Source organism: Aspergillus ochraceoroseus (assembly GCF_002846915.1).
Source record: "Aspergillus ochraceoroseus IBT 24754 chromosome Unknown P175scaffold_8, whole genome shotgun sequence".
Taxonomy (NCBI): Eukaryota; Fungi; Ascomycota; class Eurotiomycetes; order Eurotiales; family Aspergillaceae; genus Aspergillus; species Aspergillus ochraceoroseus.
Window position 1 is genome coordinate 993,859 of NW_024468483.1, and position 15,629 is coordinate 1,009,487.

A 15,629-nucleotide genomic window follows, 5' to 3' on the forward strand; every position below is an offset into this window, starting at 1 on the left:
GGGTCGCCAAATCCAATGGGACAATTCTGGGCCATTCTGCCGTGCCGCCCTACTTCAACCCTGGACTAGCTTGGACAATCTTATAAGTGCTGGATAAAAAAAGATTGTGATCTCAACGCTGGTTTGTTGAAGATGGGAGTGAGCACCGTGGGGAGACCAGGGCCTTGAGCCTGTTAGGACGCGTGAATCCTCGATGTAAGCGCCGGCCTCACGCCGGCTGTGATGAAACCCCCAAGGCTGCATCTAAAGCACCAAACTATCTCCAAAACATGCTGTTTTCGTGTTCTTCAGACCCCAAGCCTGTTGCCATCCAGCCTGGCGGTCCCAGTCTTGGTGTGCTATTTTTATCCCACCATCCCTCTCACCATTTGGTGGATCTGACTCTAGACAAGCCTCCTCCTCCGCACTTGGTTGGCCTAAGATTCATCTGTTGGAAATAATAGAACTTCGTATCGTTCTCTTCTCTCCTCGAGGCTCCTGTTGCGTCTGCAAGGCTGTCTTTGTCTTTGTCTCTGTCTCTGTTCCTCATCCTCTTCCCCATTTCTGAGCGCGGATGTTGGCCATGGCTTCAGGTTTGGTTGGTTCCTGACTGCGCCAGTATGAATAGGTGCGCCAACTCCCCCGTCTTCTTCATCCTTACTCCCTCCGCTGCTCTTGATTCATCTTTGGAACCCACCAAGGACTGACAAAAGTAACTATCAACAGCTGGCGGTCCCCAAGTCTTTCTGGAGACGACCCGTCGTCCAGTCCCTATCCTTCCACCAACGGTTGGCCAACAACTCACACTGTGGTGACCAGCAGCCAGCCGTCTCCCAGTCGTCGCGAATATGCTATACAGCCGCCTCCTTTGACAACAGCGTTGGGTAACCATCAATTCCAGGGACTCGGAGTGGGAATCGGCCAGGGTTACGCCTCAACTCCACTTTCAACTACATCTTTATCCAGCCCATTCACTCATTCTCCTGCTGCGAATACTCCAGCAAGTGCGGCCCTTCTTGGGTCTTCTCCCATGTCTTCTAGGCAGTACAACGTCCCTTACAATCCTCAGGATTGGGGGCCAGTAAGAAACGTACCTATGAATGCAGGCCAGGCGGCCTATCCACAGGCAAATAACATGCTTCGAGTTGTGACCCATCATCGACAAGCTGGACATCAGTCAGGTCGGTTTTCTACTTTCTTCCCCCCATTTTCCCGGCCAAAAAAAAAAAAAAAAAATGGCAGAATCTAATTTGAACTTTAGACATATCTTTGTCACCGCCACCTCCCCCATATTCTCCTCCAAGTCAGTCACAGCAGACCGACCAAATGAACCAAAATGCGCCAGTTTTAGACTCTACTTCTCCTAATTCTGGATCTCCCTTCATTGGCACTGACCGACAGCAAGCTATTCCCCGTACTCGTCCTGTGTCAACGGCCCGGGGCGATGTAGGCCATAGTAGGCAAGTTTCGCTTCCTCCACCACCTCCTCTACCACACGGACTTCCATCCTCCAGATCATCTTCTCAAAGCAGGACAGAGTTCTATCGCGAGCCGTCTTCCCTCAGTACGGGCTCACGACCCTATATCATGGTTTCCGAGGATAATTTACAGCCTCAGTTGAATAACCTCAATTATTCCACCGTCGTTAATCAAGGCGATGACTACCGTGCTCCAAACTCCAGAAGGGCCGTTTCCGCGGGTCCAGTTGTGAGTAGTGCAAGTTCTTCGAGAGCTACGAGTCAATCCAGAAGCCACTCACCCCAGGCCTCTGCTTGGGAGCCAGGAATGCCTCTTCCTCCACCTCCTCCAGGCCCTCCCCCGGCTGCAAGATCGCAGAGTGTGAGTGGCCTCGGCGAAGCTTCATCTTATCGCAGCTCGCAACCCCCTACGCGGACACAAATAGCTCGTCAGCCTCCATCCCTGGGAACTGGCCTGGACAGTATTCCTCCTACGCCGGCAGGCTGGGTAGATGAAACGCCTCTCGACACCACACAACGGAGAGATAAAGCCCCTCTTAGTGTCGACACAGCCAGCGCGGTAATGTCTCGTAATGTTAATGAATCCGCACCTAACGGAAGTGCCCATGCATCTCGAAATTCAATCAGCAGCGGACTCTTTCGCAGTTCAGCGGTTCGAGATTCCAGCGCAAAAGGAATTCGTGAGAGGAGGATTGAGCGCAGGAATCGACAGAGTCAGGTTTTTGACGATTATAGCGCTGTCTCAACCAGTACCAACCCTTGGGCTGATGCGCTAGATCAGGTGAAGCCTTCGAACCTCGTACTTGAAGACCACAATGCAACTGAGACGTCTCGATACGATTCTTCTACAAGGTTTACTCCACGCAGCACACATAGTGTCGCCTCTGATGGACAGATGACTAGCTCCCAATCGAGAGCTTCGTCAGGACTCTTTTCAGGCAACCGGTCTCCATATTCAACCCCTCGCGCTGAGCCAAGTCCTGCTGGGCTACCAGTACAGGGATATGCACCGACCCCGCCGTTCTCTCCAGGTACCGATAAATCATCTTCATTCCAGAAGAGCTCATCACAAGCACTCCCACCAAAGGCGCTTCCAACGCCTCCGCTGCAGTCGGGTCAAGACTCTAGACCGTCTTCGGGGCTTTCACGCAGGGAGGACCGCCCGGCGTCGCACATTCTACATTTACCCAATGAAGCGGTGACTTCCCCGGCTTTACATCCGCGTCGCCTGTCGATTCACCAAGGACCTTCGCTGGACTCTGTCGTCAAGCAAGATGTTGAACTCATCCAGAATGCCACGCGAAGACACAAGGAGTTCATTGAGAAGGAAGCTAGCGCTGCAGACGAAACAGAAGCTTTGAGATTGTTTACTGAATTCATCATCACTGAGTCTCAAATCCGGCGTGAACGCTACGCCAAGGTCTGGGAATCCGACTCTTCCTGCTTTGACGTCGCACAGGTGCATCAGAGACTCTTCAAGGTGCCGCCCAAGCCAGTCCCTGAACCCCAAAGTCGGCGTTCGTTCAATGCTCCAAAACTAGACATCCCTCAAAACCGCGGGGAGTCTTCATGGAACAATTACAAACCTTGTCTCTCGCCAATTGCAAGCCTTAACATGAGTAATGACGAGATGAGCTCTAGAGGGCGTGCCCCGAGTCGCTGGTGGGAGTCAAAGACTGGATCAGGTAGTGAGGGAGGCGAACGCAGAGTGCAACGATCAAAGCGCGAATCCAAGTATATGGGACTACCGCTGGAAGCTCTCCAGTCCCAATTGGACCTGAGTCGAGGCTCTGTAGACGGCAGGAGCGTTGATCAAGTGTTTGACGCGATAAATCTGTATTCGGCCTATGGCCCCGACGAGTACCCCCCTGAAAAAGCTGGATGGCAGGATGAACCACCCATTCCAGACTATTCCGCTCCTGCGAGCCTTAGCAGTCACGGAACTATGAGAGAACCTCGAAAAATGGATGTCTCAAGACTTATCACCCTTCCTCCACCTTACCCACGCCATTACCCAGCCGTCAATAATAGCCATCCCGAACTCGTGACTTATCGAACGGTGGTTCGGTCGATTAGTGATCTCTCTGAGATCAAGTCTACCAGACAACGACATGCCTCGGAGTCCGAGGCTCTAGTTCACAGTCACAAAGCACGAGTCAAAGACGGCCGTCGACAGTTCAAGGCTAATATCCAGAGTCAGATCCAAGATGGCAGTATCAGCTTTGCAGAAGCTGCCGAAGCAGAGGCCGCATTAATCGACGAGGAAAAAAAAAGGGAGAGAGACTTGGCCAAGCAGGTGCTGGACACCTACCAAGAATCGGTCTTAACACCGATGCAGGCGATCCTAACGGATCGAATCGATAGAGCTACTGTGTGCATTGACGAACTACGCAGCAAGCTGTTCGATGACGCTCAACACGAGACCCCTGACCAAACACAGCAAGAGGGAGACGAGAAACCCGAGTTACTTGAAAAGCTCACCCAGCTCAAGTGGCTCTTTGAAGCTCGGGAACAACTGCACCGTGAGATGTATGATTTGATCAGCGACCGCGACGAAAAATATAAGGCCGTTGTGATCCTCCCTTATAAGCAAAAGAAGAATGACGAAAAAGTGCGGGGCACAGAGGACTTCTTCGTCCAAGACGGGTTGGACCGCCGCGTAAACTACGAAGCCAACGCCCTCTCACGACTCGAATCCTTCCTAGATGTAATCGAGGAGAAGGTAGTCCGCGGCGTGGAGATGCAGCTCTCTGCTTTCTGGGACATAGCGCCATCCCTTCTCACCCTGGTCCAACAACTCCCAGAGAACCTCGGTGGTTTCCAAATCCAGATCCCCGCCAATGAGTACGAAGAAAACCCGAGTTACCACTCCCACCCGCTCCAGTATCTGTACACGCTGGTCTCTCATGCTGAAAAATCAAGCTACCAATACATCGAATCCCAAATCAACTTGTTCTGCCTTCTCCATGAGGTTAAGTCTGCGGTTATGCGCGCCCACTCCAAACTCATGGAGACCGAGCGTATTCGCCAGGGTGAGCCTGAGGAGGTCGTAAAGCGGGAGATGCGCCAACCACGCACTGACGAGGAGCGGGCACTGACGAATGACTTGAAGGATAGGGTTGCTACTGTTGAGGGCCAATGGACGGAAGCTCTTGGAAGCCAGATCCAGGCTTTACGTGAACGAGTACGAGAGCAGTTGGAGAGGGAAGATGGATGGGAGGGTTTGGAGCAGCTGGAGCAGGCTTAATGAGAGATGAACCCCGTTCTTTCTATTTTTTTTTTTTTTTTTTTTTGGTCTTGTATTAATGAAAGATACCCATCCGTTCGTTACTGCAGCTATCTTATCGAATATATATGCTTCAATCACTGATATGTTGACAGAATGCTCGTTTGGAGGCAAGATTAACTACCTATGTAAGTAACTAGGAGAAAATGGGTCGTATTACTAAGACGCGGTGGATTGTCACGTGATATATCACGTGCAATTCCACCTTCTAAAGCTTTCCTTCCGAATCTTTCGCTTCACCTTCGTCGACCCGTATTATTTAACCCCCATTCTTCTTCCTCCACAATTCCTCTTGCTCCCCTTGATTCTCCCTACTCTCGCTCCCAGTGCTCTGTGTATTGATCTACTTCTACCACAGCATATTTGGCTCTGCTCTCATTGCCCTGGAACTGTAAGTCAATTTGAAAATTTTTTCTTACTTTCGCTGCCCACACTTCCACTACGAAAACAATTACCCCACGCATGTCAAAATGATGAGATTACTAGCTGGCACCAGTCAGAGGAAGTTGGATATTCGTATCTGTCTTCGTTGCTGATTAGCTTCCTGATCCGGGAACGCTACCCAGATCCTGAAATTTTCACCATGCCCTTGGCTCATATTTGTCTTGTCGAATTGCTTGAGGCTCTTTCAGCTAATTTGAATATTTCTTAGCAGAACCCCTAGCATTGAATATAAAGAACTATTCTAATCGCACTTGGGTGATCCTGTCAATCCCACAATATAAAAGTCTTCTTCTCGGCTAGCAATAAAATATTTTATAAACTATCATCATCATGGTCCTCCACAACCCCAACAATTGGCACTGGGTGAACAAGGATGTCTCCGCCTGGGCCAAGGACTATCTGAAGGAGAATCTCTGCATTCTCTCTGCAGAGGATAATGGAGCTACTGCCAAGATTTCCAATGTATTGACAATGGATGGCGACGTAGATGTCAGCCAGAGAAAAGGCAAGGTCATTACTTTGTTTGATGTGAAACTCCAGCTCGAGTACGAAGGTAGGATAGGCCCTTCTGTAGTTTCCTCCCCCCCCCCCCCCAAAAAAAAAGAAAGAAAGAAAGAAAGAAAAAAACAGGGCTAAGTGTCACTATAGGTAAGACTAAGGACGAGGAGTCTGTTAGTGGCACTATCACTATCCCTGAGGTAGCCCACGACACAGAGGAAGATGAGTATGTCGTATGTTCCCTTAATGTCCCTCAGTATAAACCACTGCCTTTAGAAGCCCGTACTTACTCAAAGCCTCGTAACAGTTTGAGATTGAAAACTACTCGGATTCCTCCGCCAAGCAGCCCGTGAAGGACCTCGTGCGTTCCAAGCTTGTGCCGCAGTTAAGAAAGGCGTTGGCTCAGCTTGCTCCAGCTTTGATCACTGAGCATGGAAAAGATATTCAACACGCTCCCGGCGTAAATCCTTCGAAAGGCTTCGCTGCGCCCACTTATCATCCTCAAGCCTCCAAGAAGGAAGCCACCGCCTCTCAGACTACCACCACTACAACTTCGAATAAGGTCGCTGTCAACACTACCACAGTAACTGCTTCGGATGAATTCCGCACCACAGGTGAGGAGTTGTTCAAGACCTTCACAGACCCCCAGCGTATTGCAGCATTCACCCGTGGAGCCCCTCGCCAGTTCGACGGAGCCCACATTGGTGGAAAGTTTTCCATCTTCGATGGCAATGTTACCGGAGAATTCGTCAAGCTTGAGTCACCTAAGCAGCTGGTTCAAAAGTGGCGTCTGGCCCAGTGGCCTGCCGATCATTTCAGTACTCTTGAGATCAACTTCGATCAGAACGATATTGACGGCGTCACTCAAATGCGTGTGAGCTGGACTGGCGTTCCCATCGGCCAGGAAGATGTCACCAAACAGAACTGGGAAGTTTACTATGTGCGAAGCATTAAGCAGACCTTTGGGTATGTTGTCCCCACGTTTATATCTCAGTCAATTGCTTCCTCACCAACTCCTCCCAGATCTCGCCCATTTGCTTGGAGACAGCTGCTGATTACAATCTTTGTGCTTTTTCTCGGTATAGGTTTGGCACTATTCTCTGATCACGGTAGATCGATTTTGGACAATTTCACGAAATACATTTATTTCATCTGAGGCACGAGGGCAATGGCTATATACGATCCGGGGCGCCACTGCCGCATCACGTAGTAGCTGATGACGAACTTGGCTCTCTATATTTTTTTTTTTTTTTTTTTTTTTTTTTGGACAGTGGAATGGAACCCATTTTTCGCCTTCAAATTTTTACCTCCGTTGACGGTCTAATTATCCCCGTGTTCTCTCTATGAAGGTACTTTTTTTTGTTGGTTTTTTTTTTTTTATCCCACGATTATACGATAGATTTCCCTCCTTCCCCCCCCTACGGTTAGAACATTGTAAAGATGAAAGACTCAATGATGAATGAAAATCAGATTGACGCCCAACCCAACCGCATTACTACGGAATATAGCAAAATCGTACGAAAATCCTCGACGGGGTCTATAAAAAAAAAGTCCATGTTATGTTTTCAATTCATACTTTCGTAGATTCCTTTTATTCTACCAGAATTTTTCTCAGCACATATGTATGTTTATATAGGTTATAACCTCCAAGAGACGACATCCGATATTTTACAGAGTCTTCTCAATCATCTCAATATCGTATTCCTCCTTGAGAACGTTGAGGAGAGGCTCGCAAATGTCCCAGGTCATGGGAGCAAGAACACCCTAGTAAACGGGGGGAAAAGTTAGGTCTGAAATATATATTCTTGGATAGAAAAGAAGGAAAGATGGAAACATACCTTCTGGCTGATAGTACCATCAAGCACCAGCTTGACAGCAACACCGCAAGGAACACCCACGGTCTTGGCCATGGCAGAGTAACCGCCAGGAACACCGTACTCGCAGAGAGTGCTCGTGCGGACCTCGGTAGAACCATCCTTGTGCTGGATACCGAACTTGTGCTGGAGCATAACCAGGTCGCGCTCCTCGGGGGCATACTGCATCTTCTCCTCGAGGGTGGCGCAGAGGGTATCGAGGGGGTTGCCGCGAGGGGTGGTCTTCTCGTCGGAGAAGAGGCCAATCCAGCGCAGACCGGAGATGATGCGGTTGCGCTCGTCGTTGTGAGCGAAGGTGGTCTTGGAGGCAATGGCCCATTCCAGGTCTTTCTCGGAGGAAGAAGTGGCGCCGAGGATCTGCTTGGTGGCGTCCTTCCAGGCGATGGGGGTCTTGAGGAAATCACGGGCTTCGTCGCTCAGGAAGCCGATGTCCACGAGGACCTTGATCATCTCGGGGAAGCCCTGGTAGCGGAGGGTGCCGCGGATGACGGTCTCGGCTTCGGGGATGCCGTAGCGCTCGCGGAAGGAGGTGGAGTCACGGTTGGGGTAGGCGACGAAGGCGAAGCCAGGGTAGATGTAGTAGGGCTTAGCGGTGGCCATGAGGTCGGGCCCGGCAACGCTGATGTCCTTGCCGTCCTGGTAGAATCTGGCAGCATTGCGGAGCGCGAGCAGGACACCACGGCTAGACCAGGAGAACTTGTAACCGAGCGGGTTGTCGGAGCATTCGGGGGCAGGGAGACCACCGCAGTAGGAGAGGAAGGAGGTAATCTTGCCACCAGCGGCATGGACCTATGAATACGATATCACAACATTGTCAGTGGGGTTAACCAACTCTAGAGAATATTTCTCTCAAGACGCTAAAAACCAGGCTAGACATTGGAATTTTTTTTTTTTTTACCTCAGAGATAGTCTTAACAGCATACAGGTGATCGATACCCTAAACGGAACCAGGATTAGCCAATGCACATAAACGAACCCGAAATACAAGAGTTAAGACCTACCGGGTCCAGACCAATCTCGTTCATAACGGTAATACCAGCCTTCTTGCACTCTTCATCCAACTCCATCATGGCAGGGGAGACATAAGAAGTGGTAACGACGTGCTTCTTGGTCCTGATAGCAGACTTGATCACTAGGGCGTGGAAAGTATAAGGGATCAGGGAGATGGCCACGTCGACCTGCTCCAGGGCCTTGTCGAGAGCAGCGGCATCATTGACATCAAGGGCAATGGCCTTGGTGTTCTGGAATCCCTCGCAAAGCTTCTTGGCGCTCTCGAGTGTTCTGCAAGCTGTTTTGTACAGCGGAAATCTCAATTGTTAGATCCTTGTTCTTTCGGGGGCGCGGGGTAGCATGAGGGCGAAGAAGGTGAGGTGTTGGGATAGCCATTCAGCGGTTCAATTGCAAGTACATACCGACAGTAACTTCGACGCCTGCCTTGCTAAGAACCTCGACGGTAGGCTTGGTGACTGTGACTCAAGTTAGATAAAAAAATCCCAGTTCAATTCGTACATAATTTCCCAATGCGGGGCATGGTGGTCCCTTCAACAGAAGGATCGCAGAATGGCTGGGAACGAGGAAAGAGGACATACCGAAGCCTGAACCCAGGAGAAGAGCCTTGGAACCAGCAATTTGCTTAACCATGATGACGACAGTCTTGGACAGAGGGCAAATTTATAGAGGAAAAGAGAATGATTGACTCACACGAAATGCTTGAAATTCATCCCCGCCATGAGTGGGCTGTCACGTGAGACGTATACTCCAAAGCGGTATCGGAGTTGATCTCCAGCAGTCAAGTCCATAAGGATGTATTCACTCCGCTAATATATATATATTATATTATATCTATACACGATTGACAACAGACTGGGCGATGCTTTATTACTTTATCAACAGTGTGCAACCGTGGGGATATCAATCAAGGTAATGTTGCAGAATGAAAGACTCTGGACCGTAAAACGCCCAATGGACCGAATGCTAGAAGTGACAGCGGGAAAGTCAAACATTATTACAAAATCTTCGGTTTGAGGCCAGGGCTGACCAATAGCTCGTCCTGGTCTTTATCTGTAGATTCTGTGACTTCACCATCGAAGTTGCCCTCCGCTTCGGGGTTTTTCCTCTCCTTGGAAATTCGTCGTTGCCACGACAGTAGCACGGGTAGGAAGTGCCACAGATCAAACTGGGGCCAGAGGACTTGCAGGAAGACAATTTCAGTGTTCTCATGACACTGCCAAAGCATGAAGTCGCTGAGACGTTCCACTCGGGACGTTCGGATGAGAAGGTCAAGGGGAGGATTGTCGTGAGTAAGGAGATGGTCCGCCAAGGTTTGACGTGTGATAGTTTCTGGGGACTTGAAAACCGGGGCTTCAACCTCCAATGCAGAGTCTAGCTGACGATTTCGCCCGCTTGGATCCCCGGGAAGGTGGAGGGTTGCGGCGGAAGAGAAAGCCGTCTCGGACTGGTAGACTGTGTGCAGTTGATCAGGCTTGTGCAGCTCGTCATCCCCAAGTGTGGATGATTCAGAGACAGAATCACTCTCCGTATTCGAGTCCTCCAGCTTCCCATTCATTGTGCGAGCGCGGATATTCTGAGTAATATGGGTTTCTGAAAATGGTGTTCGTAGAGGAGAAGGTGAAGCGCGAACCGACGTCAAGGGCTTGCTGTAGTCGGCCACTGTATCTCGGATCGCCCCGGTGATCTCGTCCCGTGATGTGTAGGGAAAGCAGATATTGAGAACCCGCTCGCCGTTGTTTTTGGTCATATCCACTGCGCGGTTCACTGCCGCCAGAACATCCGGTCGAAGGAGATCTAATCGGCCCAACACGCGAACTTTTGCGCCGTATCGATCCAGGATTTCACCATGCTGTGCCATCTGGGCTAATTTGACTCTGGCCATCTCCATTAGAGCATCGACTTCGAACTTCGAGCGCTTGAAATTTTCGATGCTAAAAGCGTAGATGGTAACGACTTTGACTCCACTCCGGTAGCACACCTCAAGGATCTAGACACGAAAACAAAACTTGTTAGCTCTTCTTCTAATAGCAAGCCAAACCAACGCTCCTCTCTAAGAGAATAGAGAAGCAAATGTATAGACCACTTTTCCTGGAGAAAAAAAAAAAAAAACCGGCCACGAAAGACTCACCCGCGCCAATGCCTCAAAGCCCAGATTGTGTCCCTCCACCGTCTCAATACCATGCGTTCGAGCAAATCTCCGGTTTCCATCCATGATGAATGCAATATGCTGTGGAACTGGACCCTGTCTAATCGCCCCAACCAGCAGGTCGCGGAGCCTGGAAATCGCAAACTCCACCGGCGGGGATGCCAGGAACCAATTTCGGAGCTTCGACAGGTGCATTGAGGTAGCCATGGTAGCTAATATTTCGCCAGGGAAAAAAGGATCGGAGGAAAAGAGAGAGATATAAAGAAAAATTAAGATTGTCGTAAGGTATCAAGGGCGGTTGCTGGTAGAGCGAGAAGGGAAGGGAAAAGACCAGCAATGCAAGAAAGAGTCGGGAAATTCACAGGACCAGGAAGAGACGAAATCTAGGCCCAGGGGTATGATTTAGAGATGGATAGGGGGCGCGAGACCGTCAGCAAAAAGAATACTTGTCTAAAAGAAGTGTCAGTGGCCATTAGGCTACGCCGTTTTGATTTTCATCTCACTGGTTTGACGGGGAAACAGGGAAAGGAGAGTCGAGGCGGTGTTGCGGAAGAAGAAGAAGAAGAAGAAGAAGACTTCCAGCTTGAACCCGTCAATTGAACAAGTCCGTCCCGCTTATTTCTAGGGTAGAATAACAGACTGACAGGTACAGAGTAGTTAATGATCGATTTAGAAAAATGCAGTGGATCTCATCGGCCAGTCCGGCGCACGTGTACTTTGTAAAAGTAAGAGAGACAACTTGGACAGTCCGAGGTTCTTCTTCTCTTCTCTCTCTCTCTTCTTCTCTTCCAGGTAGCAGAAACCACTGGTGAATCTAGCTATCTCTGTCTCTTTCTATTCTTAATCTGCTACTCCTTGTCATGATCAAGGACAATCTTGGTCGCATTTACTACTAAACTACCTAGGTAGATACTAACTTAGGTACATGCTGATACAGATACACCAGAAATCACAACGCCAAACACCGCCGCTGTCATGAAATTCAGGGATATCCTCCGATGTGATTATTCATGGCAGAATGAAAAAAAAATAAATATATATATATATATAACTTTTTTTAGTTTTTGTTTTAGATATCCTTGCGGATCTCCTCGCTATGCGGTGTTCCAGGTCCGGAGCTGGCCATATCCCAGCTGCCGTCTTCACTTCGCCGCCGCCGCCGTTCTCCCCGTTCACGCATAGCGTCCCGGATCTTGGAACTGACTTCTTCGAAGCCCTCTTTCGAGTTGAGCTGACTTAGAGGTCTCAGTTGCTGCCCCGAGGTACCAGGCCGCCCCCCGAAAGAGCTACTGCGGCTATGGCTCCGGCTGCGACTGGGGGGTCGGGTCGAGAAGAACCCAATGTTGGCAAGATTATGGAAGGATTCGTTACGCGGAAGAGGTTCCTGGGTGGAAGATCCCTCCCCAATGTCCGCTGTGCTAGCCATCCTGATCTCAACTGTTGGAGGGTGTTCATTTTCCAACTTGGGAGCATGTCGGTTGATTTCGCGGAAAGGATCGGTAACCACTCTTGCAGCATCAAAATCTGGAAACAGCTCGGGGCCCAGTGTATTGATGGTGTCGGTGACCTGCTTGGCGAGCGCAGCGCGCCGCATGCGAAGTTTCACCAACGAGTTCGCCGAGGAAGGGTTGAGCGACAGCAAAAGGGGTCGCAGCGACTTCACAATATCCATACCAACCTCACCGATGCGGAGGGCTGCAAAAGTAACGGTTGGGAATAAGACCATTCCGATGGGCACCAGCGACCACAGTGGCACACTCTCGGGGACAATGCCGTTGATCCGGTTACGGTAGGCCCAGAAGGTAAATGCTGTAGTATAAAAGGCGTACAGAGCAGGAGCAAAGGCCAGGGCGACGAGGAGCTTCCAAGTGGCCATCACATCGCGTGCTTGAAGCTTAACCGTCGACGCAGCCAAAGCCTCCCGCGACTTTTTGATCGAGATAAGTTTGGTCGTAATAAAGACGGGGGTGAAAAGGAGGAGACCGGGTAGTGTTCCGATCGCGAGGAGCGCCAATTTACCCAGACGATAGATCAATGTCGCAATCACTTGGATGAAAGAGAATTTTGCATAGTCGACCTGGTGATCACGGATTCCTAGCAGGCGCAGTTGTTTGTTGTAGTCTACGATAGAGTTCCTCAGGTCGACGATCCGTGGGTCGTCCTTGAAATGCGTGTATCCCTTGACCAGTCGGCGATTTAGCTCAACCACCATTGGCAGTGGAAGCTTCTTTCCCTTGTTGTTGTATAGACGGCGTGCCGCTTGAATAACCTAACTTTCATTAGTGCTGGCACACACCACAAAACGGAAAGCAAGGCACGAACCATCAATGTCTCATAATCAGGGCTAGTCACGGTGACAGCCATAAGACTCTGATATATCATGTCTAAAAGCGCACTGACGGACTCTCTTCTTTCTCCATTTTTAAATTGATCGACTAGTTCTCTGGGGACCTCCAGGGGGGTTCCAAACTCGATCACTGCGCGAGAGCGGAATTTGTGAGCGTGGAAATAGTTCATTCCACAGGGTACAATCTTTAACCCGCAATCCGGGTTATCCGCCAAGGTACCGAGAGCCATTAGAGCCACACCGGCTGAGATTGAACTGGTTAGCTGATATTGCCACATTCAGAGACGGGGGGGGGGGGGGGGAGTACCTTTCAAGGGCAGCAAGTTTGGACGGTCATGACTTCCTCCTTCAGGGAAAATACCGACACAGCCGCCCGCATTAAGTCTCGCAAACACGGCTTCATAAACCCCGGTTTGGTCCACGTGCCGCGACACTTTAAATTTGGAGCCTTTAAAATCTGCAGAGTCCCTGTCAGATGCATCTCCGGTGAATTTTCCATCGTCCGTGATATCCGTGCGACCGGTTAACTGAAAGAGCGCATCCTTGGCTCTGAAGGGTTTCCTCAGGATCAACTCCTCCGGACCATGGATTTCGCCAATAGCTGCACTGTGTGATGTTCCGTTGATAGTTGGCAGCGCGATTGTGCCATCCTTTTCAAAGCCGGGGCCTTCGAAGTTGGTCCCCACACCCCGCACCAGCGTAGGCTGGTTCACAGGATCCGGGAGATAAATTGTACCTTGCCCAGGCTTCATATTATCCATCGCTCTAGCCACGGGCACAGTTCCGATGCCTCTTGCCAACAGCCCGATAAACTTGCGCTGGAAGGATTTGTCCGCGATCAGCCATGAGACCCGTCGGTGCGCCTCACTGCGCATAACACGCATCAGGATTAAGGAATCGACAAACTACACGACAGTAGATTGATTCATCGTCAGTATGTTTGCAAGACAAAAGGCAGAACTAGAAACATTCGAAGGTACGGTACCTGGTTGGCATGAGGAGCTGCCACGATAATCATCGGGCCCCTTCGAGGAATCTTCCATGAGCCACGCGGATGAACCTCCCTAAAGAACAGGTCCACGAGGACCGAGAATGACCAGAGAACAAGATCGTATAACCACCCGATTAGGGGCGGAATGTAGGGTTTATTTGCCATGACGTCAAAGCAGGTGAAGGAGAAAGAAAAAGGAACAAAAGCCTCTCAAACAAGGGAGGCTTCGCGGGGTTTGGAGGTAGAATGAGAAGCAGTCAAGATGAGCCACTTGGTGCTCAGGCGGCAGCAAAAACCAAGCTTATCTAGTCACGTTGTGGTGGAAGGGGATTTTATGCCGTAGAATTAGAAGGAGCACGCGTGGACCCAGAAGGATGAGGGAACATATCCTGTGGCTGCGAACAGCTCTATGTCAGCTGTATCATATAAGGATGAAAAAGCTATCTAAGTCTCGTGTGTGTTTTGTTCGCGAGAGCTATAGATGCTAGTTGTAGTTGGCCTCAACAAAGTTGCAGGGAAGAAGAACCGGAGTGCATGTGATAAAAAAAAAATGGTTAGTGTTGGGAGTCGCAGGATTCAGTGATACGTACCAAGACTTCCGGATGTTCTGGGAGGTATTTTTTGGTTGGTGGGGTCAAGTTGTAATATTACTGTACGGTCTGTATCACCCGGATCCGCGCGATCATAAATATCCCTGATATTGCACAATGCACAGTGGCACACAGCTTGCAGTAGCTCTGTATTATATCCTCTACGTCTGGTAATCTGTTGGTATTCTGTTCATGCTACGGAATATCATTCCTCATTGTGATTCTGAAAGTCAATGGGAGGGGGAAATGCTAGAGGGACCAAAGCCCAATGTTGGTTGAGAAGAGCATGAACTACCTATTCCTTCTGATCGATACCAGAAACTTCCGGAATCTAGACCTACGGTATGACACCTAATGATATGATATGATATGATGCCTTTCGTCATTGGCCACTATTCCAGCTTCCATCCATCGTCGCATCTATAATTAGGTTGTCATTGACATTTACTCCGTAGTAGATGCAAAGGAAGTTGACTACTGCAAAGAACAATAAACGATCAAAAATCCTTATCCAAACCCTTCTACCAGAATTCCTATTTCACTCCAGTAGACTCCGTACGTGTGGCAGTCTCCATAACAGGGATATCACCACCGAATCCAAGACCTGGAAGGAATCCTGCCCAGTTATGTAGACAGACAAAAGCATTGATTTTATTTACCAAGATTGTCCTTACTACTATAGAGTAGGTATACGGCTCTTAGATGGCGGTTTTTGCTATCCTGAACTTACCTGGCATCTACGTAGTAGTCCTAGATACCTCCCAAGACCCGAGAGCTGGAGGAACTCACGCTTCTAAAACCCATTACCAGAGATATTGAACAACGCTGAAAGTATTCTACGAACCCTTAAATCTTTAGTATCGTATGAATCCCGCAGGCTCGAATAACCTCAAGAAAAGAGGCGAGCGCATAGGAGTGCAGAAAGGTCATGTGACTGCCGTTGGAAACACGGCATCTCGGAGGAGGGGTCTTCTTTTTGGACGGC

At 49.7% G+C, this 15,629-nt stretch overlaps 5 protein-coding genes across 5 annotated transcripts; 2 read left to right on the forward strand and 3 right to left on the reverse strand.

Annotated features, from left to right (window-relative positions):
* Positions 1-490: 490 nt before the first annotated feature.
* Positions 491-4,826, forward strand: P175DRAFT_0362601 (uncharacterized protein). Its single transcript, XM_040892925.1, has 3 exons — positions 491-607; positions 706-1,160; positions 1,241-4,826. Exons 1-3 carry the CDS (start codon positions 600-602, stop codon positions 4,702-4,704), a joined length of 3,927 nt encoding a protein of 1,308 aa, XP_040749657.1. The 5' UTR covers positions 491-599; the 3' UTR covers positions 4,705-4,826.
* A 691-nt stretch (positions 4,827-5,517) lies between these two features.
* Positions 5,518-6,841, forward strand: P175DRAFT_0535180 (AHA1 family protein; the record flags this gene model as incomplete). The annotated part of the gene is made up of 4 exons (XM_040900199.1): positions 5,518-5,740; positions 5,836-5,918; positions 5,993-6,651; positions 6,709-6,841. The coding sequence occupies 4 exons, from the start codon at positions 5,518-5,520 to the stop codon at positions 6,839-6,841; spliced, it is 1,098 nt and encodes a 365-aa protein (XP_040749658.1).
* A 386-nt stretch (positions 6,842-7,227) lies between these two features.
* lys9 (saccharopine dehydrogenase (NADP+, L-glutamate-forming)) lies at positions 7,228-9,231 on the reverse strand. The gene is made up of 6 exons (XM_040897798.1): positions 9,149-9,231; positions 8,972-9,025; positions 8,561-8,847; positions 8,458-8,496; positions 7,524-8,348; positions 7,228-7,449 (listed from the first exon to the last, which is right to left on the reverse strand). The coding sequence occupies exons 1-6, from the start codon at positions 9,198-9,200 to the stop codon at positions 7,354-7,356; spliced, it is 1,353 nt and encodes a 450-aa protein (XP_040749659.1). The 5' UTR covers positions 9,201-9,231; the 3' UTR covers positions 7,228-7,353.
* Positions 9,232-9,564: 333 nt separating this feature from the next.
* On the reverse strand, positions 9,565-10,923 carry P175DRAFT_0444106 (undecaprenyl diphosphate synthase family protein; the record flags this gene model as incomplete). Its single annotated transcript, XM_040894213.1, has 2 exons — positions 9,565-10,557; positions 10,699-10,923. The coding sequence occupies 2 exons, from the start codon at positions 10,921-10,923 to the stop codon at positions 9,565-9,567; spliced, it is 1,218 nt and encodes a 405-aa protein (XP_040749660.1).
* An 862-nt stretch (positions 10,924-11,785) lies between these two features.
* Positions 11,786-14,219, reverse strand: P175DRAFT_0444344 (putative glycerol-3-phosphate acyltransferase Sct1; the record flags this gene model as incomplete). The annotated part of the gene is made up of 4 exons (XM_040894225.1): positions 11,786-12,985; positions 13,039-13,307; positions 13,371-13,968; positions 14,049-14,219. 4 exons carry the CDS (start codon positions 14,217-14,219, stop codon positions 11,786-11,788), a joined length of 2,238 nt encoding a protein of 745 aa, XP_040749661.1.
* Positions 14,220-15,629: the final 1,410 nt, after the last annotated feature.

What these genes read in the sequence shown, in the direction of transcription:
- P175DRAFT_0362601 (XM_040892925.1), top strand. An exon ending in ACAAGCTGGACATCAGTCAG is followed by an intron (nt 1,161 to 1,240) that starts GTCGGTTTTCTA and finishes TTTGAACTTTAG; the next exon opens with ACATATCTTTGTCACCGCCA.
- lys9 (XM_040897798.1), bottom strand. Translation starts at nt 9,200, where the DNA reads ATGGTTAAGCAAATTGCTGGTTCCAAGGCTCTTCTCCTGGGTTCAGGC. An exon ending in ACGAGATTGGTCTGGACCCG is followed by an intron (nt 8,497 to 8,560) that starts GTAGGTCTTAAC and finishes GGTTCCGTTTAG; the next exon opens with GGTATCGATCACCTGTATGC. An exon ending in ATGGTACTATCAGCCAGAAG is followed by an intron (nt 7,450 to 7,523) that starts GTATGTTTCCAT and finishes CCCGTTTACTAG; the next exon opens with GGTGTTCTTGCTCCCATGAC.